Source organism: Lepidochelys kempii, chromosome 5 (genome assembly GCF_965140285.1).
Source record: "Lepidochelys kempii isolate rLepKem1 chromosome 5, rLepKem1.hap1, whole genome shotgun sequence".
NCBI lineage: Eukaryota > Metazoa > Chordata > Testudines > Cheloniidae > Lepidochelys > Lepidochelys kempii.
Window position 1 is genome coordinate 41,177,273 of NC_136384.1, and position 26,137 is coordinate 41,203,409.

Sequence of the window (26,137 nt, forward strand, 5' to 3'; positions counted from 1 at the left end):
TCAAATACACATTTCAATAATTATACAGATTTATTTTTATTTGATTATGAAAATATAGCTCATAAACCAAAAGCATAACCTCTCCAAACACCTCTACGTTTCATTTGTAAGGAAATAAACAATGTAACTGTTTAGACATGTTTATTTGTTGGAGCTGAAGAAATTATCTATATGACTTCACTGTATAGATCATGTAAATAATATAATGTCCTGAATATCATGCATGGTTTGCTATTGCCGTTGTTTGTGAAAGGAAAACGAATTACTCCTTTTGGAATAGTACTTCTGAATTGACAGTGTGTTCAATTAGCAAACACATTGTATTTAAAAAATGGTAAGACTGTGTCAAGGCTGATTCCCCATACTGGCACTTCAAGTGCAGATGGTAGGGGGCCTGCAAGGATTTTAAAAATTAATACTGGCCACTCCAGGCTTGTATTAAATTCTCAAGGTTACAGGTTCTCTCTGACCTTCGATGGGTAGATGCTGCCACCACCCAAGTGCAAAACACCCCCTTTTTGAAACCCAGGAAGGCGCACTTAAGAATTCCTTCCTGTGGGGAACACTCAAGCCATTTCACTCCCCCTCTGGGGAAGACCTGAGAAAGAAAACAAAGGAAATTAGCTGTTGCCACCAGCTAATTAAACGATATGCACAAGCCTCTTAGGGGGACACAAATTCAATCCTGTTCTTAAAGGTAAATTTTATTAAAACAATACAAGGATTAAGCATCAAGATAGCTTCTTGAGGTCCAGCGTAAAGTTTACAAGTAAAACAAAAGTATCTGGGGTTAGCACAGAGGCGTCCACAAGCATTACAGAAAATAAGAGGTAAACCTAATTGTGTCTTTCTAGGCATTCCTTATCTACTTACACATCTGTGGGTTTCCAATAAGTAGTTCTAGGTGGTGGTCTGATTTTTTCATACCTGGCTTAAAGCTTCTCATAGCATAACTGCTGCCCTGTTCCCCTCTTCCCTGGAGAACAGCAGACACGGGAAATTTTTTCCGATCTTTAGAAAATTCTAGCTATCTCATTGGCTCTTTTGGTCCGGTGCGCGCTCCCTTTCTTTTACTTAGCCAGGGAGACTTTTTTTAACCCTTTACAGGTAAAGCCAGCAGAGAACAGCCACCAAGAGGGACTTTATGGCTGGCTGGGTGTACAGAAAAGGGAGCTTCCCCCCCACCCCCTCCTTTCATTTATCTGGCAGGCTGAAAGTGTGTTTCAGGGCTGGTCTACATACAGATGATGCACTAGTTCTAATTAAGTGTGTCATTAAACTCATGCAGCTTTGTGTGTGGACACTCTTCCAACAGTTTGAATGCAGATTACACAGGTTTGCTTGCTCCTGTAATTTATAGGTGCAAGCTAACCTAATATAAACCAAGTTTAAACCTACTTAAGAGTATCTACACACAGGATGTACAGGCATAAAACCACACCTGGGTTAAACCGATGAAACTTCTGAGTGTGTAGGCTCAGGCCTCAGTGAAGTCCAGCTAAAACTCCCAAAACCTAATCTCCAAGAGTCCTGCCTCTTGCTTTTTTTTTTTTTTTCCCCCCAACTGGAAATTAACCATTAAAGGATCTGGCCTGTTCCTTATACCTAAATAATCCGTCCATATTCAATGTTGCCTCACCCAGTTTACACTGCACATCAGACATAACTTTGACCCTCAAAAACTGCAAAAATAAATGCAAGGATACACCATTCAAAATTGTCTTGTCTGTCTTTTGTCCATTTCACATTTCAAGATTATATCTAGTTTGCTGTCATCTGTCACCCAGATGTCAGGTTTGACATTACTGCTTTTTAGATGTCATCCATCACAGAGAAATTCTGAGTTTAAAGACAAAAACAAGAATCCCACTCCCTGATGTGAGGCTATAGGAGGTGTCTTCGTGTAATGAATGCCTGGGCTTGGAGAGAGAAGTAGCAATTATTCATTCTGTTAGTACCGTCTAGTAATTGATTCACAAAACAACTTTTTGGTGTCTGTATCTTTCTCAGACAGAAGTCACTGCAAGGCAAGACATCCAAGAGAAGCAATGGTTGAAAGCCCACTGATGGATGCAAACATAGGCAGACTCCGTGGGTGCTCCAGGGCAGACTGTGGGATTGAGCACCCCCCCAGGCCCAGAGGAAGCCAGTACCAATGCATGCAGAAGTTGACCACAGAATGAATGAGTACAGGAAAGCTACAAACTCTGCCTAGACTGGCCTTCAAGTCGGGGCTGTAGCCTTTTTATTTTATTTAATGTTAATTATACTACAGTGGGTTCAGCTCTGTTGGCTACAGTTTCAAGTTCAACAGAGTTCTCTTTGTTCTGGATTTAGAGCCCATAGGAACCATAGGCAAGTAACACACAAGAACAAGGTCCACTATCTTTTAGCAGTTTCATTAAGGTTGCCAACAAAGTTATAAATGTCACAGCATATAGAATTCCAAAATATATCCAAAAAGAAAAGGAGTACTTGTGGCACCTTAGAGACTAACCAATTCATTAGAGCATAAGCTTTCGTGAGCTACAGCTCACTGTAGCTCATGAAAGCTTATGCTCTAATAAATTGGTTAGTCTCTAAGGTGCCACAAGTACTCCTTTTCTTTTTGCGAATACAGACTAACACGGCTGTTACTCTGAAACCTGTCAAAATATATCCATGTACTAATGATAACTACAGACATACTCACATCTTCCTAGATGGTGTTAGTCTGATAGTCCTTTCATGGATTGATCATTAATACGGGGATGGTTCCTGATGGAGGTTTCCCATAGGAAGCTCTATTTTCCTGTTCTGGGCACCCTTTTTTAATAATGTGATTCTGTCTATGCCTACATTCTGCGCATGTACATGAAAGTGTCAACTTTCTTATTGGTCTGTGTCCCCCTAGAAACACCAGGAATCCTAAATTCTATAGGCTGTGCAGGTTCTCATTAATGTTGATGTACCTGTATCCTGTGGTTAAGACACATGTTGGAGTCCATATTTGTTTTTCCAGCAATTTTATAATTTAAAACCTTCCTTCTAGACTTCTGCAATATTATCATTTGGTATCTCTGTTCCCATAATCTTAGAGCATGGGATTATTTCTGGGTTATTTTCTTATGTCCACATTTCTTGTCTCCAAGGCCTAAAATAGTTAAGCTAAAATCTTGCAGGCCTCCGCCTACAGGTTCTTGTATTTCTTATAGCTAATACATGTTTCCTTTAAATACTGATCAATCTTATACATCTATAATCCTACAAATTAATTCTAACAGACAATGAATATAGATGATAATATCACACAATAAATGAATGATAAACGAAAATCATTGGATACAGGGCCAAGCACCAGAGTCCATGGCCCAAAAAAACTTAAAATTAAGTTATTCTGATTACTGTATCCACAATCCCTGTATGGAAATATCCTCTTTATAACATGATCAACAATACTGAGTGTGACCTGAAACTGGGGTAACACTGAGCCCCCTGGGCTCCCACTCACCATATAATGCTGTGACAAGCTGCAGACACGCTCCCGGTCTCTCACTTTCACCAGCACACAGGTAGGGGGACACACAGCTGTAGTAAAATGCAGACAGACTTTCTGACCAGTCCCTGCATGGGAAGGCTATACAGCTAGGGCACTTACCAGCTTCTCAGGTGCACACCCCCTCTGGAGGGTAAACCCAAAATCATAGTCTTGCACTGCACGGGGAACTGCACAGCGTAAACTCATTACATTCACCCCCCTCCCTCAATGTGGAAGAAGATATACAACAGCTTTCTGCCTCAAGTTATGATTTCCACACACTGGTTTTAGACCAAACAAAAACAAGTTTAAGTACAAAAGATAGCAAACAGATCAAAGCAGATTATCTCGCGAATAATCTTTGAGCAGGGGGTTGGACTAGATGACCTCCTGAGGTCCCTTCCAACCCTGATATTCTATGATTCTATGAAATAAACAATAATGCAATCTAAGATTAATATACTAAAGAGATTGGATATGAGTAGCAAATTCTCATCCTAATTGTTGATTTAGGCAGCTTGCAGAGATTCTTGAGGGCAAGCTGCACTTATCTGGAGTATTTAAGCTACAAGCATTCCTTTCACAGGCTAGAAATCCCTCTAGCCAGGGTCCAACACTTCTCGTCCAGTCCTTTTTCCTCAGGTGTTTCCAGCTGTCTTCTTGGGTGGGGAGTCAGTGAAGAACCCCGATGAAGTCACTGTCTTGCATTAAATAGTTTTTGAATATGGCGGGAACCCTATGTCTTTAAGCTTGGTTCCCACACCTTTCAGTGGAAAAACACTGGTATTCCAAGATGGAGCCCAGTACCAGGTGACATGACCCCATAGTGTCATAGTAGCCATGAGTCAGAGGCTGTTTGTAGTGTCCCCAGCAAGGCTCCCTGGTGGGAGATTAGCTTCTTCTAAGACCAACTGTTCTCCCTAATGGCCTTTCCCAGCCAGCAGTCTAGACTGATCCTATTTTTGCCTAGTGGGCATTCCCCAGGTGTAAACACATTTGTAATAGATGCATAGACAATATTCGTAATTTCAGATACCAAAATGATACATGCATACAAACAAGATAATCTTATTCAGTAAATCATAACCTTTTCAATGATATCTTACATGACTTATCATGCATAAAATACATTATAGTTAAGCCATAATCACATCATAATGATATTACTATGAAAAATATGGGGCATAATGCCACACTGAGTATTCTATACAGGTTCCACCAGCATTTTATATGGCAATACAGTATTTTTTCTTTTGCATTGTTTTTAAAAATTAACCATGTTTATCTTTTTAAGTAAACTATGCTTACGTTTACAAGGACTTTGATACATTAATCATTAAATCCTTGTCTTGGTCAGTATACTGCGTCAAGGTTAAATGTAATATTTATTCCCTGTTCTTTCCTGAGTCCAGGCCAACAAGTGTAAAATAGATGTTAAACTGCATTTCCCATTTCCTTTCCCTGCCACTCAAAAGTCTTAAATCATCAGAATTTGGCTGGAATCGCCTATTTAATTTTTGAGCAGCTTTGCAAGAAAGCTCACAGGATAAAATTCTGCAATATTAGCTGTAACCGGGCAGAAAGTCTTGAAATCATTAGGGCTCATTATTCAGTCCCTTAGAGGATTTTGCAAGAAGGCTCTCAAAGAAGGGAAACTTTGCCAACCTAAACCTGAAAGGGATGACATGAAATAAGATGCAATATGCTAATTATAAGCCATAAATATATTACACTTGTTTAAGGTAAGTGACAATATGTGTCTCATAATATTCATAATCGTACATCAAATATAGCTTGTGTGAGAAGATGTACAAAGTTGCTCCATATACTAGAAAAGCATATATGTGTATAGGTGTTTCCTATGTCATTACTAAAATGCAGTGGCTTACTTTTTATTTCCTTTTAGTATATTATTCTTTGTATGGTATTTTAAAAAAAAAATTGTAATTGAATAAGAAATACGTTTTAAAAAATAAACTTATTTTGGAACAAAATATAGATGACTAGGTTGATTTGGTAGGCTGTTCTGGAAGTAGAGGTTAAAATATATTGGGCCTGACTATTGTCACTTATCTCCACTCACTTCACTGAAGTTAATTCTCCTTTACCCCAATGGAAGTGAGGAAATTCAGGCTCAGATGCTTTAAAACGTTTGGCCAGATTCATTGGGACTGGCTGCTTGGTAGCTGGCCTCACTCAGGAAGGAGCCACAAAGGACTCTGATCTTCAGCCAGCTGGCTTCCAGTCAGATTACAAACAACAATTTAGAACAATCCCAAGGTTCTCTAAATTATCCTGGATGCAACAACCACTAAGGAGTTGCTCTGGAAAGAGAACTCCAGTGATGCCCCTTTTTCTTGACCACGTCTCTCTGCCAGGAGGATGGCTGCAATGAATGTAGTACCGCAGTGGGGTGTGAAGTAGAGCCAGCTATCTGGCTTCATGCCACTGAAGGATTCCCCTACACAATGGGAATATTCAAGAAGCCACTTAAAGTGGCATTTACATCTGTTTTGCACCACCAGAGCAATGGAAAAGAGGGTTGTGGTCTTTTCTCTTTGTATTTCACTTTTTGCTATTGGTTTAGTATATTTCAGAAATACTGTGGATTACTGGCAAGAACTCAGTGCTCTTTATTACTCTTGGCATCTTCTGATTGTCTACCACACATAAAAATTCTACATTTTGTTTAATCAGAAAAAAGTACAATTGCTTAAGCTATAGTATCTGAAAGCCCCCACAAACAATGAAAGGATACTAAAGGTTTGAAGGGTGTTAACATTTATTAATATCCAATTAAATGTTTTAACCCTTTGTATCGTATATTTCTTTAAAAAGACACACCCTTCTGTGTTAGAAGCCAAAATTTTCAAAATGGGCTAGTGAGTTTGAATGTCTCAATTTGAGTATCAAACTTGAGTTACCTAAAGGGACCTGTTTCAGAGTAACAGCCATGTTAGTCTGTATTCGCAAAAAGAAAAGGAGTACTTGTGGCACCTTAGAGACTAACCAATTTATTTGAGCATGAGCTTTCGTGAGCTACAGCTCACGAATCCAACACTGAAAATCCAGACTCCCTTTGGGTATCTGTCGCAAGTTCAGCACTCAAAACTCAAGGTACCCATAGGTTATGTTCCATGAAAACAAGTTTTTGCACAGAGTTTGATATCCATTTGGATCACTTTGACTATCACTGAATAGAACAGCAAGGAATGAAATTAGAGCCAAGTAACTACAGGAAACCTGATATCTCTTTGTTGTATATTCAAACTTTCCGACAATTTCCGATGTTCCACTGGAACTGAAGAAGACCAGGTAGTCCATCTGAGAACACGGGTGTCGTTCCTCAGATTTATTTGTTAGGAGCATTTGGACTGCATTTTCTTACTACTAATCCATCTGGATTTGTAAACAGCAACAAGATCACATTTCAGTGTCACTCTTTAAAGGTGACCAGAAAATAACATGGGCGGGGGGGGGGGAGGATTTTTGCCTTTTTTATGATATAGCAAGAAACCTGGAAGATTTTTTTTTTCTGGCTCCCCTCACCTTGATTTTACACTAGAAAATCTGGTCATCTTTATTCTAGAAACCTCAAGGAGGAAAATGGATGCATAATCAGTACATAGAAACATCTAAGGGTGGCAGGACAGGCCTGCTGGGTGTGAAAAGGACTTCAATACCATGCTCTTGGGAAGGGACATTAATGGGACAGATGAACTAGAAGGCTGCTGGTATCAGAAAAAATACACAAGTGAAACTTTATTTAAGTTGAGAAGAGATTTTGGTTCAGATGGTTTAAAACTCAGATGGTTTTTTAACTCCGATTTTATCTCAAACACTTGGAAGAAAAGTAACTTAGTTAAGGATTCACCTGGCCCCTCAATTTAGAGCTGATAAATCTCCCAGTAGAAGAGTCTCAGTTCTCCAAGTTTTCTACCAAAATGTTAGGAAACCTGACTCAATATTCCTGATATCTGTAAAGTAACAAACATCCAGAAAAAAATTTCCTTTTTTATTTGAAGGAAAAGATAAACAATTCTTTCAGGCCACCTTTAAACAACATAAAAACAAAGCGCAAAAGCTTTTGCAAAAGCTTTTTTATTATTTTTGCAATTGTTTTAAAAATCCAGATAAGTTAGTTTGTTATGGGGGGGGTATACTATTCCATAACCATTAAAGCATCAATATTAATTTACAGTGATAGGATCTGATCTCATTTCTTCTAAGTTTCTCAAATATATCCTTCTTTATGAGATACTTTCCTTGCCTTTATTTTCTTTTGATGTAGGTTAATGTGATATTTGTAAATACTGTTTGTAGGTAAATCTATCCATGAAATAAATTGAATATTTTTTTAGAAACCTCAGCCAAGATTTTTTTTAAAATGGGCACCTGAAATTAGGCTCTTAAATATTGTGGGGGTAACCTTTTGAGAGCTCATCCACTCAGGAGTATGTTGGGGCAGCTTCTGAGACCTTATCTGCTCACTAACCTCCAAGACTTTATCTACTCAGTTCCCGAGAACTCAACTCTGAATTCATCTTTATTAGCATACAATCAAACTACACTTGAGCCTGATCAACTCAAGTATATAGTGTCTGGGTACAGGGCTTACCACACATCCAAACTTACACAAACTCCCTTCCTTTATATATATTTATATTTTTACACATGACATTACATTCACCATTCATTGTATCACATTTTTGGGATTGGCTTGGTGACTTTGCAGGAAAAGTCAAAACTCTGTACAAAACTCACTGTCCATATTCGCTTTTACACTTTCTCATCTTTATATTCCCAAATTCTCTTGCCCATTATTACCTTGTTCTTAGGTTCCCTAGGCGTTCTCTTCTCTTCCCCACCCCCCCGACCCCTTACCTTAGCTAGCTCAGACATTCTGTCTTTTAGCTTACTGACCCATTTACTTATTTTAGCAGAAATATTTCATTTTCAGCCTGCTGATTGTTACCTCCCCAATCTGTCTTTCAAGAAATGAGGCCTCCCTTATGTTTAATTACTAATGCTTAGCCAGGCCTATGAATAGGTGGCCTGAATTTTCAAAAGTGAAGATCACTCAGTAGCTCCCACTAGGTACTCAGAACTTCTGAAAATCACGTCACTTATTTAGGTGCCTAAATATTGGTTTAGGAACCTAACTTTATAGAACTATTTTTGAAAATCTTGATCTCATACAAATAGTGTTGGTAGATCTATCTCCTGTGAACCTGGTTGGATGAAGTTTCCTGCAGTAGCCCCAACAATCTTTACATAGGTTGTACTCTGTAAAGAATAAAATGAGCTCTACAAGAAACGTTCCATTTTATTTTTCCCATCTTCTTGGAAAACTGTCTGAATCTTGTCAGTGCCAGTAAAATGTGGATGAATAGCTATAGGTTAACCACTAGTAGTAGTGACTATGATCAAGACTGCATGTTTTTTAGCTGTAGCCATATAATAATTAAGGTTGAAGTTTACTCTCTTCTCCCTCAGCTCCCCAGAAAAAGCCTGTCATCAGGCTTTGGGTAGGGAAATTAAGGTTAGCACGGATTCCATTACTTTCCTTAATGTTTTTAAACGATGGACACAGTACGGCACTACAAAACATCCTCTCTGTGGCTGTTATTACAGCCTTTTGGCTAGAATAGCGGCAGTTATGCGGGGCTGTGATTGCTGGCTAAGCATAAATGTGAATTCTTTAGCTCTGTAACAGGGTTGCTGAGTTCTTCTGTTGACCCATTGTGTTTTCAGGTATTGGAACCCTGCAGGAAGTTGCTGACTCTTTTCTTGCTTGTGCTTGGTAGTCTGTCATCTGAACAGAGGTAACTGGGATCTAGCCTAGAAAAACCCTAGAAACAGTGAAGCCTGGGCAGAAGACTAAAATTTATGTTTTTACTTCTAAAGCTAAAATGCAGAAAAAGGGATAAATTTGGACTGCATTGATGTGTAGATTCTGTTCAGAACAGGGTGGGAACTCTGGTCCCCTTCTCTCTCGGTCTGCTATGTGGAGACATCTTATGATAAGAGGAGTTGGTATTCTGCATAAAAATAACCTTCATATGCAGTCTATTAGCTGAGATTATTCCATGTATGGTGTATAAATGACAGTTGATATTATGGTGGATGACAATAAGATCAGATGCATTGTTTAGAATGCTGGGATTATATTTATACAGAGCTGCCAAAACTGTTCCAGATCTCATTTCACAACCATTTTGTTCTATTTTTCCTGGCAGAACGATCCAGCATACTGAGAGAATGCCAGAATAAATGCAAATACTGAGCTACAGTGCAGCAGATCTATTGATAAACTTGCAGATTCCGAGGCCAGGGGGTACTAATGTGACCTAATCTCACACATAATACACGGGCCATAGAACCTTTTAAAAATAATTCTTAGAGCATATCTTTTTGAAAAGCATCCTGTGTCATGACCTTATGATTAATATGCAGGCTATTTTCAAAAGTACAGAATTAACATTTCAGCACAAATAGATTGTATTTTATAGTTCTTCATATAAATGAAATGGATAGAAAGCCTTTTTTATCATATAGCAATACTTTTACTAGTTGAGGAAAATATATATTTTTAGACAGAAACATCTGAGCAATCGCTGTCTATCTATTAAACCAGAGGTTCTCAGCTGGTCCACGGACCACCAGTGGTCCGCACGCTCCATTCAGTGGTCCATGGATAGTTCCCTCGGAGATGCACCTTGGCGGCCGCACATGAGAGAATGAAGGGCCACCCACCTAATTAGTAGAGCTCTACAGGCGTGGCTCCACTAATTAGGTGCCTGGACCCTGGAGAAGACACAGTGTAAGGTGAGGTGGTGGCCTTGTGGGGAATAGGAGGTGGGATGGGGCAGTGGGGTAATTTGGGACATGCAGGGTTGCAGTTGCCAGAGAAAGAGGCAACTTTCCCCAGCTCCAGGACTGCAGCTGCCGGAGAGAGACTGCTCTCCTTCCCAGCCTCAATTCTGGCTGCTATGGTGGGGGAGAGAGGGAGAGTCCACCCCTCCTTCCCAGCCCTAGCTCTGGGGCTGCCACAGCAGAGGAGAGGGCACATCCATCACATTAGAAAGGTAAGACTACTGATATTAAAATGAGTTGTGTGCTTTTATTTGTAAAACAAAAAGTTTATTATTAAGATTTTTTTATATCGCGCTTTTATCCAAAGTGCTCTACAATAGTTAGCTAATGGTACAAACAACATTTGGAAAGATCATTAAGTGGTCCACCAAGACACACAGCAATTTTCAAGTGGTTCACGAAAAAAAATTTGAGAACCACTGTACTAGACTCTAGTCCTGTTTGCAGAGTGATTATTACTTCGTCTCTCATTTAATCTTCCTATTTAAATACATCTGAAAATTTCACCAGTATGTTTAGTACATATGTAGCTCCCAGCACAGCATCACATCAATTTGTGAAATGAAAAGACATTTAAAACTAATGATGAGGAGCAGTATGCTGCTTCATACTGCAGCTTCTGCTAAAAAATCCTGTGCGTTCTCTTTGGGTGAAATTCTCAGAGTCCATGCAAGGTTTTAAGCACTATTTAAATGCTGTATCAAAGCTTTATGTGGAAGATAGGAGCTTGTGCAGGATTCTGTTCTGGGATTAATTTCACCCTCTGCATGAAACACTGAGATTAAATTTAAATTATTGGTATTAAGTATTTGCTTTACTCCTACATGTCAATAAGTGGCCTCCTCTTGGGCACCCTCTCCTGGCTTCAGGGCAGACCTGTAAGCAGCGCTGCACCTCATTTTCCCTTTTTGGTTCCTCAGTTAACTCAAAGGCTTTTTACAAGTTCAGTAGAAGCAACCCTCCTTAGGCTCTGGTTTGTTAACTTCCAAATTTAAACACACATCTTCCCTCCAGCCTTAAGATGGACCCAGCCCCAAACTTCCTTGATTTCTTGGTGTTTTTCTACATTAGCAGTCTACTCCCAGCCCTTCCTAGCTGGGACTTAGGATCTTGGTTTTAGGATCTTCCCTGGAGGAGCCGCTCACTCACTGCAGTCTCTCCACAGATCCCTTCTCCTCCCCCAAGTTGCAGCTTCCTATTGCTCATATAGTGGAACACCCTAATCCAACCCAGGTGTGCCTCTAGTAATTTGGGTTAGCTAGCTAGCCCCAGGCCCTCCAGCCATTAAGAGCTGAGCCACTCTGTAACACATACAACCCTTTGAACCTTGCCTACCCTACGGCAAGTTCTACCCAAGGGAATGTTTTATTTCTTTCATTGGCCTCTGTTGGGCTCACTCTGCAGCCTCTGCCCCTCTCCTTTCATCTGACTGCTTTCAGCCAGAAACTACCTTCTCTCCAAAGGTGCCTCCATCTCTGCCACCTAAAGATGAAGCCTGTTCCTTTTGTCCACCACCACCAACGTATCAATTTGCAACTCAAAGCCCTTCTTATCCATGGCTAACTCATCCTTTCCTTCAGGGCCACCTGCCTGGCTTCTTCAAAAGCCACTTGTTCCTTCTGATATCTCTTTCAAGGAGAGCAGCCCATTAATGTGTCTTCCCAAGAGCATGCTATTGACTTCCCTTTCACACCCAGCAGGCCTGTCCTGCCACCCTTAGATGTTTCTTTGTACTGATTATGCATCCATTTTCGTCCTTGACAGTGGGGGGGCTTGCAAATCCTGTCGACTTCTCCAATGTGAACAAGTGGCTGCCTCCCAGGTCCACCCTTGTGGCCTCAGGGTAGCTGTGCAAGCAGCCCCTCACTTCAGTTTCCCTCTTGGTTCCTCAATAAACTTAAAAAAGAAAAAAAGAAAAAAAGGCTTTTACAAGTCCAATAGCAACTGTCCTCATTAGGTTTTGCTTTATTAACTTAAAGTTCAAATTTAAACACAGATCTTCTTCTCTCCATCTTAAACTGGGCACAGCCCCAAACTCCCCTGATCTCTCAGTGCTTTTCTGCTTTAGCAAACTACTGCCAGATCTTCTTAGCTGGAGCACCTCCTCTGGTCTTACGGTCTTCCCTGCAAGAGCCTCTCTCACTCACTGCAGTCTCTCTCAATCACCTCCCCCTGGGTTTCAGAGCCTGGGCTCCAGTCCAAGCAGGATCATTGACACAGCTATTTTTAGCACTGTAGCGGGAGCCAGGCAAGCTTAAGCATGCAGAGCTGGGCTCTGCGACTCACTGCTACAGGTACATTCACTGAAAAGTTTCAGTTGCCAACATCAGAAATAGCTTTAATGGTCACCATAACTCATTTTAAGTTCAAATTAATATTTATTTTATTAGTTTCAAAATCAAGGTCAAAATGATGAGGCTCATAGAATGATAGATACTTCCTATTTTCTTGCTATATGAATGGTAGGCATAAATGCTCACACATTAACAAGGATTTGATTCTAAATACTCAGTATTTTTATGGCCCCCCTCTATATTAATCTTGATTTAATTCTTTTAATAGAAATAATACAATTTTTATTTATTCAGTGAAACAGTTGCCACTAGCTTCAGGAAGAGCTGTTTTCTCAAGAGTTTTAACGTGATAAATATAATTCTTCTAACTGCAATTTTCAGGAAAGTAATAGTATCTTGAGGTGCCAGTTTAGATGTGTATTCTAAGAGAACAGCTCAGTTAGTGCATGGAAAGATCCAGAGGGATTAATCAAGCAACATAACAGAGTGCCTAAATAACTTCATATCTAATTACTTGGATTAAGCTTCTTTAAAAAAATAAAGCACATCGGTTTTTGGCAGGGGCTGCGTCTTTAAATGAGTACAGCATGCATCACAATGCAACCTAATCCTGATTGGGAATTTTGGGCACTACCATAATATAAACATATAAAGTGTTGTTGTAGCCCTGTTGGTCCCAGGATTGCAGAGAGATACGGCCCAACTTCTGTTGGTGAGAGAGACCAGTTTTGGAGGTTACTCAGAGCTCTTCTTCAAGTCTAGGGAAATGTACTCAAGACTGTCACCGCTAAATAAAAGATGAAACACAGATTTTCCCTTTCCCCCTATGACTGGACTGGAGAAGGGTCCTCTTGAATGGTCTTTTGAAATGTGTGTTAACTACTAATGCTAAACAATGATCAACATTCCCCACATGTGTCCTACACATGTCTGTCACAACATGTGGTGCACTCAGTGGCCCAAAAACAACTATGTGGGTGAAACAAGACAATCACTATGCTCTCAACTGCGCTCATACAGAAAAATGATAGAGGAAAATACCATATCACAGGTAGCTGAACACTTTCTACAAAGCAGTCACTCTATCTGAACTTTCAGTCCTCATCCTCAAAGGAAACGTACACAACATCTTAAAAGATGAACCTGCAAGCCTAAATTCATAACTTTCCAAGATACTAAAAATCATGGACTGAATAGAGACAGGTTTCAGAGTAGCAGCTGTCTTAGTCTGTATCCACAAAAAGAACAGGAGTACTTGTGGCACCTTAGAAGCTAACAAATTTATTAGAGCATAAGCTTTGGTGGGCTACAGCCCACTTCATCAGATGCATAGAATGGAACATATAGTAAGAACACACACACACACACACACACACACACATATATTCAAACTGTGAGAAGCTAATTAGTTGAGCTATTATCAGCAGGAGGAAAAAAAACTTTTGTAGTGATGATCAAGATGGCCCATTTAGACAGTTGACAAGAAGGTGTGAGGATACTTTAACTTAGGGAAATAGATTCAATATGTGTAATTTATGATTTAGAACAACCTTCCTTGGCTCTTGTCCCCTAACACCCCTACTCTACTTGAGCTACATTGATGACATCATCTCGACCCATGGAAAAGAGGTCCTTGAGGAATTCCACCATGATTTTCAACAATTTCCATCCCTCCATCAACCTCAGCCTAGACCAATCCACACAAGCAGTCCATTTTCCTGGACACCACTGTGCTAATAAGTGATGGTCACATAACCACCACCCTATACAGAAACCTACTGACCGCTATGCCTACCTACATGCCTCCAGCTTCTATCCAGGACACACCACACGATCCATTATCGACAGCCAAGCTATAAGATACAACCGCATTTGCTCCAATCCCTCAGACAAAACCTACAAAATCTCTATCAGGCATTCTTACAACTACAGTACCCACCTGCTGAAGCGAAGAAACAGATGGACAGAGCCAGAAGAGTACCCAGAAGTCACGTACTACCGGACAGGCCCAACAAAGAAAATAACAGAACGCCACTAGCTGTCACCTTCAGCCCCCAACTAAAACTTCTCCAGCGCATCATCAAAGATTTACAACCTATCCTGAAAAAGGATCCCTCACTCTCTCAGATCTTGGGAGACCGAACGGTCCTCGCTTACAGACAGCCCCCCAACCTGAAGCAAATACACTCCAGCCACCACACAACAAAAACACTAACCCAGGAACCTATCCTTGCAACAAAGCCCGATGCCCACTCTGTCCACATATTTATTCAAGTGTCACCATCGTAGGACCTAATCACATTAGCCACACCATCAGGGGTTCATTCACCTGCACATCTACCAATGTGATACATGTCGTCATGTGCCAGCAGTGCCCCTCTGCCATGTTCATTGGCCAAACCGGACAGTCTCTACGCAAAAGAATAAATGGGCACATCTGACATCAGGAATCATAACATTCAAAAACCAGTAGGAGAACACTTCAGTCTCTTTGGTCACTCAGTAAAAGATCTAAGGGTGGCAATTTTGCAACAGAAAAGCTTCAAAAACAGACTCCAAGGAGAAACTGCTGAGCTTGAATTAATATGCAAACTAGATACCATTAACTTGGGTTTGAATAGAGACTGGGAGTGGATGGGTCATTACACTTAACTTAGGGAAATAGATTCAATATGTATCCTCACACCTTTTTGTCAACTGTCTAAATGGGCCACCTTGATTATCACTACAAAAGTCTTTTTTTTTTCTCCTGCTGATAATAGCTCATCTTAACTAATTAGCCTCTCACAGTTTGTATGGCAACTTCCAACTTATCTGTGTGTGTATGTATCTTCTTACTATATGTTCCATTCTATGCATCTGATGAAGTGGGCTGTAGCCAACAAAAGTTTATGCTCTAATAAATTTGTTAGCCTCTAAGGTGCCACAAGTACTCCTGTCTCTATTCAAAAAGAACACTGGATTTATGGCTTATAACAGTCTATACCCCATTTAAACAGGCCCCTTCCCCAGCTTTTTTTCCCCTTTCTCACCTGTGACTGGAGGGATGTTAATGGGCCACTTTACCTTGAATGGTCCCTTGAAATGTGTTAACTACTTATGCTAAACAATCTATTCTATGTTTCAGAGTAACAGCTGTGTTATTCTGTATTCGCAAAAAGAAAAGGAGTACTTGTGGCACCTTAGAGACTAACCAATTTATTTGAGCATGAGCTTTCGTGAGCTATAGCTCACTTCATCGGATGCATACCGTGGAAACTGCAGAAGACATTATATACACAGAGACCATGAAACAATACCTCCTCCCACCCCACTCTCCTGCTGGTAATAGCTTATCTAAAGTGATCAAGTTGGGCCATTTCCAGCACAAATCCAGGTTTTCTCACCCTCCGCCCCACACACACACAAACTCACTCTCCTGCTGGTAGTAGCCCATCCAAAGCGACCACTCTCCCTACAATGTGCATGATAATCAAGGTGGGCCATTTCCAGCACAGATACAGGTTTTCTCACCCCCCCCATACACACACAAACTCACTTTCCTGCTGGCAATAGCTCATCCAAACTGACCACTCTCCTTACAATGTGCATGATAATCAAGGTGGGCCGTTTCCAGCATAAATCCAAGTTTAACCAGAACGTCGGGGGGGGGGGGGGGTTAGAAAAAAACAAGGGGAAATAGGCTACCTTGCATAATGACTTAGCCACTCCCAGTCTCTATTTAAGCCTAAATTCATAGTATCCAATTTCCAAATGAATTCCAATTCAGCAGTTTCTCGCTGGAGTCTGGATTTGAAGTTTTTTTTGTTGTAAGATAGCGACCTTCATGTCTGTGATTGCGTGACCAGAGAGATTGAAGTGCTCTCCGACTGGTTTATGAATGTTATAATTCTTGACATCTGATTTGTGTCCATTTATTCTTTTACGTAGAGATTGTCCAGTTTGACCAATGTACATGGCAGAGGGGCATTGCTGGCACATGATGGCATATATCACATTGGTGGATGTGCAGGTGAACGAGCCTCTGATAGTGTGGCTGATGTTATTAGGCCCTTTGATGGTGTCCCCTGAATAGATATGTGGGCACTTAACTGTGACACTATGATAATCTAGAAGCTTGTCCGATAAAAGATATTACCTCACCCACCTTGTATGTCTCTAATAAAAATATGAAATAATACATTTTGATTTTAAAAAATACTATAAACCCAATTGCAGGTGTGCATAAAGAAGGCAAGAAGTAGGTATATATGTTCTCTGCTCCTTTATAGGTCTTCATGGAAGTTGTTTCATTTGTTCCACAAAAAGTGCTTTGTTATTTAAAATAGACTAAAATTGATTTTTTTTCTTGTATCAAACTGTAATAATGGGGGTACATTTACATTTTCTTGAAGTAATCCAGTCATGTCTTCAGATACTATTTTCGCTGAAAATAGATTGTTAATGATAGACTCGCTTAACTGATACTTTTAATAGTATATGGCAGTAACAGTTCATTGGGGTTATCACATTTCCTGCAGCTCTAATGAAGCTTTAAATTAAAATTTTTGAAATGTTTTTTTCCCAAATGATTATAATTATTTTGATAGGAAGTTAGAACTTCACTGAGAATGTAAAAAGGACACAGTTCCCTAAGCAATCAGAAAACAGACCTGCACTTACTTCACACTGAAAGCCATTTAGTATCTCACTTCCTTGCAATAGTTTTAGATAGCTATTTGGGGAATAAAAGAGTTAGAATAAGATACTGACTGTAATCCATCCCAATGTTATCTATTGCCACATCGAGGCTCTGTGAACCTTCTGGGCTGCACAGTATGTATGCTATTCCCTCTTCTAAGGAGGAACTTCCACCTCAAATTTATTCATATAATGCTGATTTTGGCCTTATGTAGTTGCCCAAGCATGCCTATATCAGGTCAATTACCTTAACACAGAACTGACAACATGCTCATTAATGTCTTTGTTATAGGACATCAAGGCAGGTTCTTCTGTGGCTGAGAGAAATGATCTTTAAATGCAGTTTTAGTGTAAGAAATTCATAGATGTTTTAAGCCCAAAGGGGCCATTATGATCTAGTATGAAATCCTATAGGGTGATCGTTATGGAAGCACTTTCAGGACTAGAATGCAGCACTACAGAGATCTGAGGCAGCCAATGCTTCCACGTGATCATCAGGAGCTCAGGCTATATTTCTGCTGGGGGACTCCATGAAGCTAGACACTGCATGAAGTAGTGCCCTGCGGGGTTTGAATGGCGGCCCCCTGCAGCCCACTAATTGGCGCATGCCAATTTTGGGGGGGGGGGGTGGAGGGGGAAGAAGTCCATTACAGACAGCTGTCTGAGAAATGATGTAGATCATCTGCTTGCTTCTGCTCCAAACCTTGCCTTTCTGTGAACCTTAGACTCCGGCTCCTGTCCCCAGTTTGTCCCAGATTCTGCTACTACTTGCTTCCTGTCTGTAACTAGATGCTTGACCCTGACTTCCTGGTATCCTGACCTAGCTCGACCCTGACTCTGCTACATGTCTCCTGATTATAACTTGGTAACTGACCAGTACACACAGGCTGCCTGTGGCCTTACCCTGACATAATATCTCTGCAGTAATCTTGCAGAAGCTTTTGAGTAGGAAAAGGATAGAGCTAGTAATGGCCTATGTTTACAACATGGTCTGACCCTTCCCCAATACTGTAAGGAACATTTTCTCCTTGTCTGTCTGTACAGTGGCCAGACACAATCTGGTCTACAAGGTTCAAATGAACATTGTAATAACTGGTAGCTCCCAGAACAAACATCTACTAAGAAGGAAAAGCTGTTATAAATTGGCCCATTTATCCAACATACCAATCCTAATCACGATCAGCAGCAAAGAAGAGTTAGGACTAATCCAGTTTCCAGTTGGAATGTCTTGCTGTGCGTTTGTCTTGGTTTCTTACTTCTCATCACACGTAGAATAATACACCACCACAAAACACAATTTATTTTGACAGTATCCAAATCTCTCCAAAAACAGATTATATTTATTTATTTATTTGCCATCAAATGCTCAAATATTTCCTTACAGCTTACCCCCATGCAGGGGGCTGGAAAATCTGTGGTTTGCATTCACTTAGCTTCTACTTGATCATTTTGTAGATGGAGTTTGTCCCCTCACTCTGTATCATGGGATATGAAGACGTTCATCCAATGAAACTATCTTGGGAGGTCTGGGGGAAGGCCAAGCTAGTTTATGCAGTGGCATACCACCTGCCCTCCAGTCATGGCTTCCATGGCATGGCAAGGCAATACACTCCTTCAAATATAGCCCATGCACTAGAATGCATAAATTTCAATGAATTTGAACTCTGAAAAGTTTTTCTATTATTAAATCATTCAGGACAAAGAAAAGACTGACACTGATCCTAAATTTCTTAAAAGACCCAGTTTTTAATCTACTTTAATTCAGAAACTAATTAATGGGCTTACTTTTAAATTCTTGGGAAAAATCATTCTGTGCCCAATGAGTTAGTGCTGTAAATTTGGGGAAAAGATGCTGTAGTTTTTTCATAGAAAACAAAGAGGTTTAAGTGGAAGATGGAACTCAACTTTAGCTATGGAGCCATGACCAGCCTTTCCATAATTCTGTTTCAGAATTGGCGGCACAATGAGTTCTCTGGGATGTCAGTTTATACATTCCTTGTGAGTGGGACAGAGCTCTGAACAGCGGTAATCATAAATATATGCACTGTACATGGGGTTTGGAGTACGGCTTTTGGTAGATCTCTGTAGAAAACGTTAATTTTTTTTATTTCACATAAAATTTTTGTTCAATTAAGTAATCATCTGAGCTGTCTTTTAAATGTTGACATGTTTTATATTGATGTCTTGTTTTAGTTAAGCATTTTATGAGTTTCAGTTTGAGTGTTTACCCAGTGTATTTGTTGCCCTTTTTTTCTTGCCTTATAAGAGATTAATCAAGTTTATGCACACTACACATAATTAATCATTGGCTCAGAAACTGTGGTCTGTGAAGTATTTCATCATTTTAAATGACCAATCCCATTGCCTACAGCTTCTTCTAAATATGAAAACAAGAAAGAAGAAGATATGGTATCTGCTTTAAACAAAAGTTATCTGTAGAAGAAGGTAGATTTTGTTTTTCCCCTGAGCAATTTATCCAGCATAAACTGAAGCAGAAAAGCCTGAAAGGAGGACATGGCTCCTGGCAATAGGTAGCTCCTGAGAGCTGCTTAAGCTACTTTGCTCTGCTTTGAAGTTTTTAACTTGTTTTTGGATTTTAGTGAGAATGGCTGTATAGGGAGAAATTTAGAGTGCAAGTAGCATAGAGTGAATTATTAACTTATAATATAGATATGTAGGCCAGAGGCATTGGCCTCTCTGCTCCTCTCTGATCTATAGGTTTTAAGCTTAAGTTTTCCAGAAGCCTATGAAAAAGGAGGTCTCCACTGAATATACTTGTCAACCAAAACAGTGTCTGAAGGTACACTAACCTCAAAGGGCCTCTTGGCCTAATTTGGAAGAACTTGAAGAGCTCTGTGTAGCTCAAAAGCTTGTCTCTCTCTCCCCAACAGAAGTTGTTCCAATAAAAGATATTACCTCACCCACCTTGTTCTGATAAAATGTGTGTTTTATATTTAAGGGTTTGAGTGCTTACATGTTGATGTATCCGTTTTGTTATTAAAGTGAGACACCCTTTTTACTTGCATAATTAAAACTCCAATTCCAAAATACTAATCTTACATTAATTAGCTGGGAGGGTGCAGTCCACTGCACCCTGTATCAGATTTTGGTAAATACAAAGTCTACAGACTAGGAGCCTAGTAATAAATAAATGGTGCTGACTTTCTCCTCGCGATATCAGTCCCTCACCATTTCAGGACAATTTATGGACATAAATATCATGAAATAGTAAATTAGCTACCAGTCAGGCTTGGAGCGGTGCTTGCATTGCCCAAAACATATGCAGGTATCTTTAGGCTTTTGTGTCTCTGTTTCAAAAGTGACTTATGTGGAACACATTCTCTAATGTTGTTTTTACTCCAAGGCCATTTAAAATATTCTAACTTTGATTATTAATTTTTGCTAGGTTAGTATTTTTTCCAAAATTTGCATGTTTTCTCCCCTTTTCATTTGGGACAGGTATTTTTGCAAGATTTTAAGTGTAATACTGATATTTTTTTTTTCTCTTCCCTTTTTTATTTCCTGCTGAACATGAACATTTTTTGAATTTACTCAATACATTCTAAGCAGGTAAAATGTGTGTTTAAAAAAAGGAGTCTCAGTGGAGTGATTTTGGTATCCTAAGATAAATGTTTCATGGGACTTATTGCATAGTTTACCTCTTTTTGGTTTCAATTACTTGGTTGTAAGTATTATCCCTCTACCGATATTTCTTAAATCTGGTACTCCACCTCAGACTCCTCCTCCTTCATTCAGCCCCTCATTTTCAGTGGTCTTTCTAACATTTCTACCTGGATGTCCAGCTGCCAATTCAGACTGAATATGGTGTAAACAAAGCTCCTCCACCATCCAGCTGCCCCACTCCCTTCTGTCACTAGATCTATATATATCTCTCTATATCTATAATTGGTACCATCCTTCCAGTTACCCCAGGTTTACAACCTCATTCTTATTCTAGACTCCTGTCTCACGTGCTTAATCTCCTAGTTTCCCCATCTACAATTTAAATGTATCCCCTCATCTCCGTTTCTGTTTCTGGGGAACGTAGTGGATAGAGCACTGGACTGGGACTCAGGAATTCTGAGTTCTGTTACCAGCTGTGCTACTCGCCTTTTGGATGATCTTGGAAAAGTCACTTTTTTTTCTGTCTAAGTTTCCCTATCTGTAAAATGGGGCTAATGCTACTTACCTCTTTTTATAAAGTGTTTTGAGATCGCTGGATCAAAAGTGTTATATAAGGCTTGAGTATTATTATTATTTATTATTGCTTTGGATACTGTCGCTGGCTGGCCCTTTAAGTCAAGCCAGGTTCAGCCTTGCCTATGACCAAACAGCTGAGGGTGATGGAGACCTAATTATAATGACTAGCTCTACCAGTGGGGACTAGAGAGCAAGAAACTGAACTGTGAACTCAGTCTAGAGAAGAAAAGACCGAGGAGAGATGAGCAAGGGGAGGAATATCTCTGGGAAGGACCTAGGGAAGTCTGGTTGGAAGAGATACAAAGGGAGCAGATCAGTGAGGAAGGACTTGAGATGATGCCTGTAAGGAGCAGGGAGACCCCTGGGGCAAACTGCTGGAGTCCCTGGGGAAGGGCAGCAGTGGCGGGGGATCCTGCTGAGGATGCAGCAGTGTAGGAGGAAATTGTTAGGGCCCAGGAGTAAGGGGGAAAACAGAAGACTTTAGAGTAGTTCAAGAGGGCAAAAACTACTATTAGTTTAGCTATTTATTTGGACTTACAGTTGGATCTTTTGTTACCCAGGAAGGGAATTGAACTTTTAATTTGCAAGGACACTGGGAGGACCACAAAAGTGGGGACCTGGGTAAGCAACCAAAATGGTCCAAATTTGAGTGGTGGCGTGACCTTATGTGGCAGGTTGCAATGCTAATCACTCAGCTTTGTCCTGGCATCTCATCTGTCATGATGGAAGGGTGGCAAGGCCAAATCTGAGTTAGTAGCATTGTGACTTAGTGCAAGGGGCCCCAGTGCCACTCACTCAGTTTGGCCTGGACTTCCATCTGTCATTCCAGAAGGGAAGGAACTCTATTATGCCACTCAGCTCCAGTCAGGAGCCAACAAGGTTCTGCCCTCTTTCTCCCCTCCCCCACCCCTCATTGCCCCCCTGCTGAGTTCAGTGCTCAAAAGTGAGAAGTATAGCCCCTCTCTTTAAAAAGTGGGGGTGGCAATGGCCCTTACCTCTTTGCCCCCGTTGCCCGTGCCCGGCCAGAGGGCTGGGCCATGGAAGACTTGGATAGAGATGTGCCATTGCTGGGCTATGGAAGTGACCACCAGGGGATGCTGGAGCAAAATCCCCCACAGTGCTGCATCCGGGCGTGAGAAGAGTGCACTAGTGGTGACATGTTCCTATCATTGGCATTCTTATCTTTTCCCCCTTCTACTTCCATAGTGTTCTACAAGCAGCGGTCATATCTCATCCCTATTGTAAAATCTTTAAAGCTGGAACAGTCACCTGATTTACTCTTGTAAAGCGCTCTGCACAGTGCTGATCTCGATTGGAGCATCTGGGCATTGCCATATTACAAATAATGAACAACAATAATGGTTCAACTTGAGACTTTGGTTAGGTGATCTTTTAAACTGCTACTTTGCTCTCATTCAGCTTATGTTGCACCAGTTTTTTTACTGTATGTTGGCAATTCCCTGTGCTTTTGACTTCCATTTTGTGCAGGGTGTGTGTAGGTAAGTAGGCAGGGATTGTAGGCCTTTTACAAAGGGTGTATAAGGCTGTGGGGTTTTATATATATGTGTGTGTGTGTGTGTATTTTTTTTAAAAGTGAACTTACTGTCCTGATCCACTACATTAAGTTACTCCTAAATAGGGTCTCACTGCACATTAGAGTAACTTCATCTTACTAATTGCAATGGGCTCTGGGATTTCTCTGCATGCACATGTTATAAAGATTCCAAACCTTCCTGTCAACCTCCCATTATTTTGGGATCTTCCAAGTCACTTTTGCCTCCAGCTCACTGAACTGCTTAATTGACCCACACAACATTTCTAATTCGCAGGTAGTCAGACGATCTCTACCTTTCTCCCCCAGTATCTCTCCTTTTCTCCCAAAACTCATGTCCCTTCCTGGGACAGCAGAGGGTTGACTCTTTTCCAGTTCTCTGGGCTTCATAGTAGATTTTCTTCATGGGTTGTCACATGGCTGACTTCTGGTTTTCCTCACTGCCACAGTGCTGCTAAATTCCTGCGAAGCCTTTTCTGTCTTCTGCTAAACACCAATGCTACTTCATTGCTTCTCTTTTCTAACTTGTCTTCTGACTTAATAAAGGGTCAACCCTACCGTAAGGGCTCCTTAATTGTTAAATTTCCACAGCAGTTCAGAGACAAGGGAAATCCTAATGGATAGGCCCACATTACCAGGTGGCTAATGTACAGGTCCCATTTCTGAGCAAGAATGAGAGGTTGTCTGAGGCTAGTACTTGGCATAAGGTGTAAGGCTTTAGTGCTCATGCAATCTGCAGACCATATAGAAGGACCAGGTTCGTGGTCCTACAAGCAGATTAGCTTACAAAAATGCATAGCAACTGGTTTTGGCAGTGCACTTGCCAAAATTTGAGTTGTCCTCCTTGCTGGAGCATGCCTTCCACAAATGGATAATGTTCTTTCAAAGGCAGAAGAAATGCATATAGTGTTTGTTTTTTTTATGGTTACTAAATTTGTGTTTAAACTTAGCAGCTCTTTGTTATAAAATTACTGAAAATATTTATAGGAAGGGCAGGAATCTGTAAATTGCTATATTTTTATCCAGTTTTTTTGGTTCCATGTTTCTCTTTACTTTTAGGCTCCCCGGTCTGATGTCTGTACTTGTTTCCCTCAATATGCTTGTTGTAAGAGGCATTTCTGTCACTTGACGATGCTTCATCAACTCTTTGAAAGAATTATGTATTAACCATTAGGAATCATACCTTTATTTCTCAGATATAATAGACCACCTTCCCTCCTACTTGACTGATCTGAAAGTTTTAAACTGAGCTGTGAAGAGATTTTTCTTTTCTTTTTCCTTGCAGACTCTGAATGATGACCTGAATACAGATGACGAGCATGAACAAAGAGGAGATAAAGAAAGCTACCTCTGTGCAGTGTGCTTGGATGTTTATTTCAATCCATATATGTGCTATCCATGCCACCACATCTTTTGTGAGCCTTGCTTGCGGATGCTTGCCAAAGACAGCCCAACCAACACTCCGTGTCCACTGTGCCGTACTATAATTGCCAGAGTCTTTTTCCAAACAGGTATACAAATGATTCTTTTTTAAATATAGAAAACACTTGTAACTTTTCCTGGTTTTGGTCTGAATAAATATGCAGCTAAAAATATAGCAAGAGCCCTGCTAACAGTATACAGTCAGCTAAATTCTGTTGTCTCGTATAAAAATAATGTACGTTTTGGTAAATCCAGAATAAGTATATTCAGAGCAGAATTTGGCCCAGTGACACATCATTAATGACTCCATAGTTAAGAGTGTGTTGAGATTTGTTTGCATTTGAAGTGTGACTAAAATCTCTCTATTTCAGACTTTAGTGGTTGCATTTAATTTCCAGTTTTGGTGCAATAACTCTTCCTGTGCATTCCTTCTTAAATATTTATTAGCTTTTTCAGAGGAAACACTTTAAAAATGTTTCCTTTTTGAAATTTACCCTTGATGTCTCTTGTTTCTTTGGCTCAGTGAAACTTAACAACCACAAACTCCAAACTTTATACTTGCACGCATTGTCAGAATATGTCCCTAAAAAGCTACTTTCCAAATTTTACACTTAATCACAACAATTATTTCTCTATTCATCTTAAACTAATTTCATCATAGACTAAAATAAAACCTGACAACTGTCGAGGTCCACCATCTACTTCTGTTCTTAGACCCAGATTCTCAAAGGTAGTTAGATGCCTAACTCCCATTTTGCATATAAATACCTTGGAGGATCTGAGCCTTAGACACTGACTAGCCTGCCCCCCAGACTCCTGAGCTCTGCTCTTCTGATCCTATAGAGCTAGGGAGACAAGATGAATAGTAGCTGGTGTTCAAGGTGAACAGGGATGTGGGGAAAGCAAGGGCTGAGTAGTACTATGTGAAACGAGTGAGGTCTTTGGGGAAAAGGTGGAGCAAAATTGTAAGTTCAAATATTTTAAAAGGCAAACTCAAACACTAGGTAAAATTCACTTGATATGGGGGCAAGGATCAGATCAGTGTGGCCAGAAAGATCATACAGGCATGCCTGTATATTCCTTGCATGATGCAGAAAAGGTCTCCGCACCAACCCCACATAAGCTGGTAGGGAGGGGTGTAACGGTGTCAGGACAGAGATTCAATGCTTACGCAGAATGAGTGCCTCTAACACCCTGTGCATCTGGTACATAAAGGCTGCAGTCCCTCCACACTCAACATGTATAAAACTTAATAATCCTTTGGCTTTATGAAGATGAAGTGGATTTCATCCACAGTACATAAGTGCTGTTGGCATAAGAAGTTACCTGTGTAAAGAGGAGAAGCTTTTCCCCAAAGTATGCTATAATAAAGTTTCATGGAGCAAACCTGAGTAAATGCTAAAATGTAGTTGCAAAAATGTTAAGTTTTTGAGGTACGGTATGTATGTAATTCCTTAAAAGTGAAATGCAGCATTTTATTTTTGTAATTGTGTCATTATTCCAATATGTGGCTTTATAAAAGTCTGACTCTTGAGGTTGTATTACAGCGTGGCCACACACATGAATAGGAAGGCACAGCAAGCTTGAGATGTGATT

At 40.3% G+C, this 26,137-nt stretch overlaps 1 protein-coding gene across 5 annotated transcripts in view; it reads left to right on the forward strand.

The window, feature by feature from the left end:
* Positions 1 to 26,137, forward strand: part of RNF180 (ring finger protein 180) — a 140,631-nt gene that overhangs the window by 86,195 nt on the left and 28,299 nt on the right. For all 5 annotated transcript variants that reach the window (XM_073344047.2, XM_073344045.2, XM_073344048.2 and 2 more), the window contains one exon: positions 24,405 to 24,630. In XM_073344047.2, the coding sequence (XP_073200148.1) occupies positions 24,405 to 24,630 (226 nt within the window). The remainder of the gene's footprint in view (positions 1 to 24,404; positions 24,631 to 26,137) is intronic.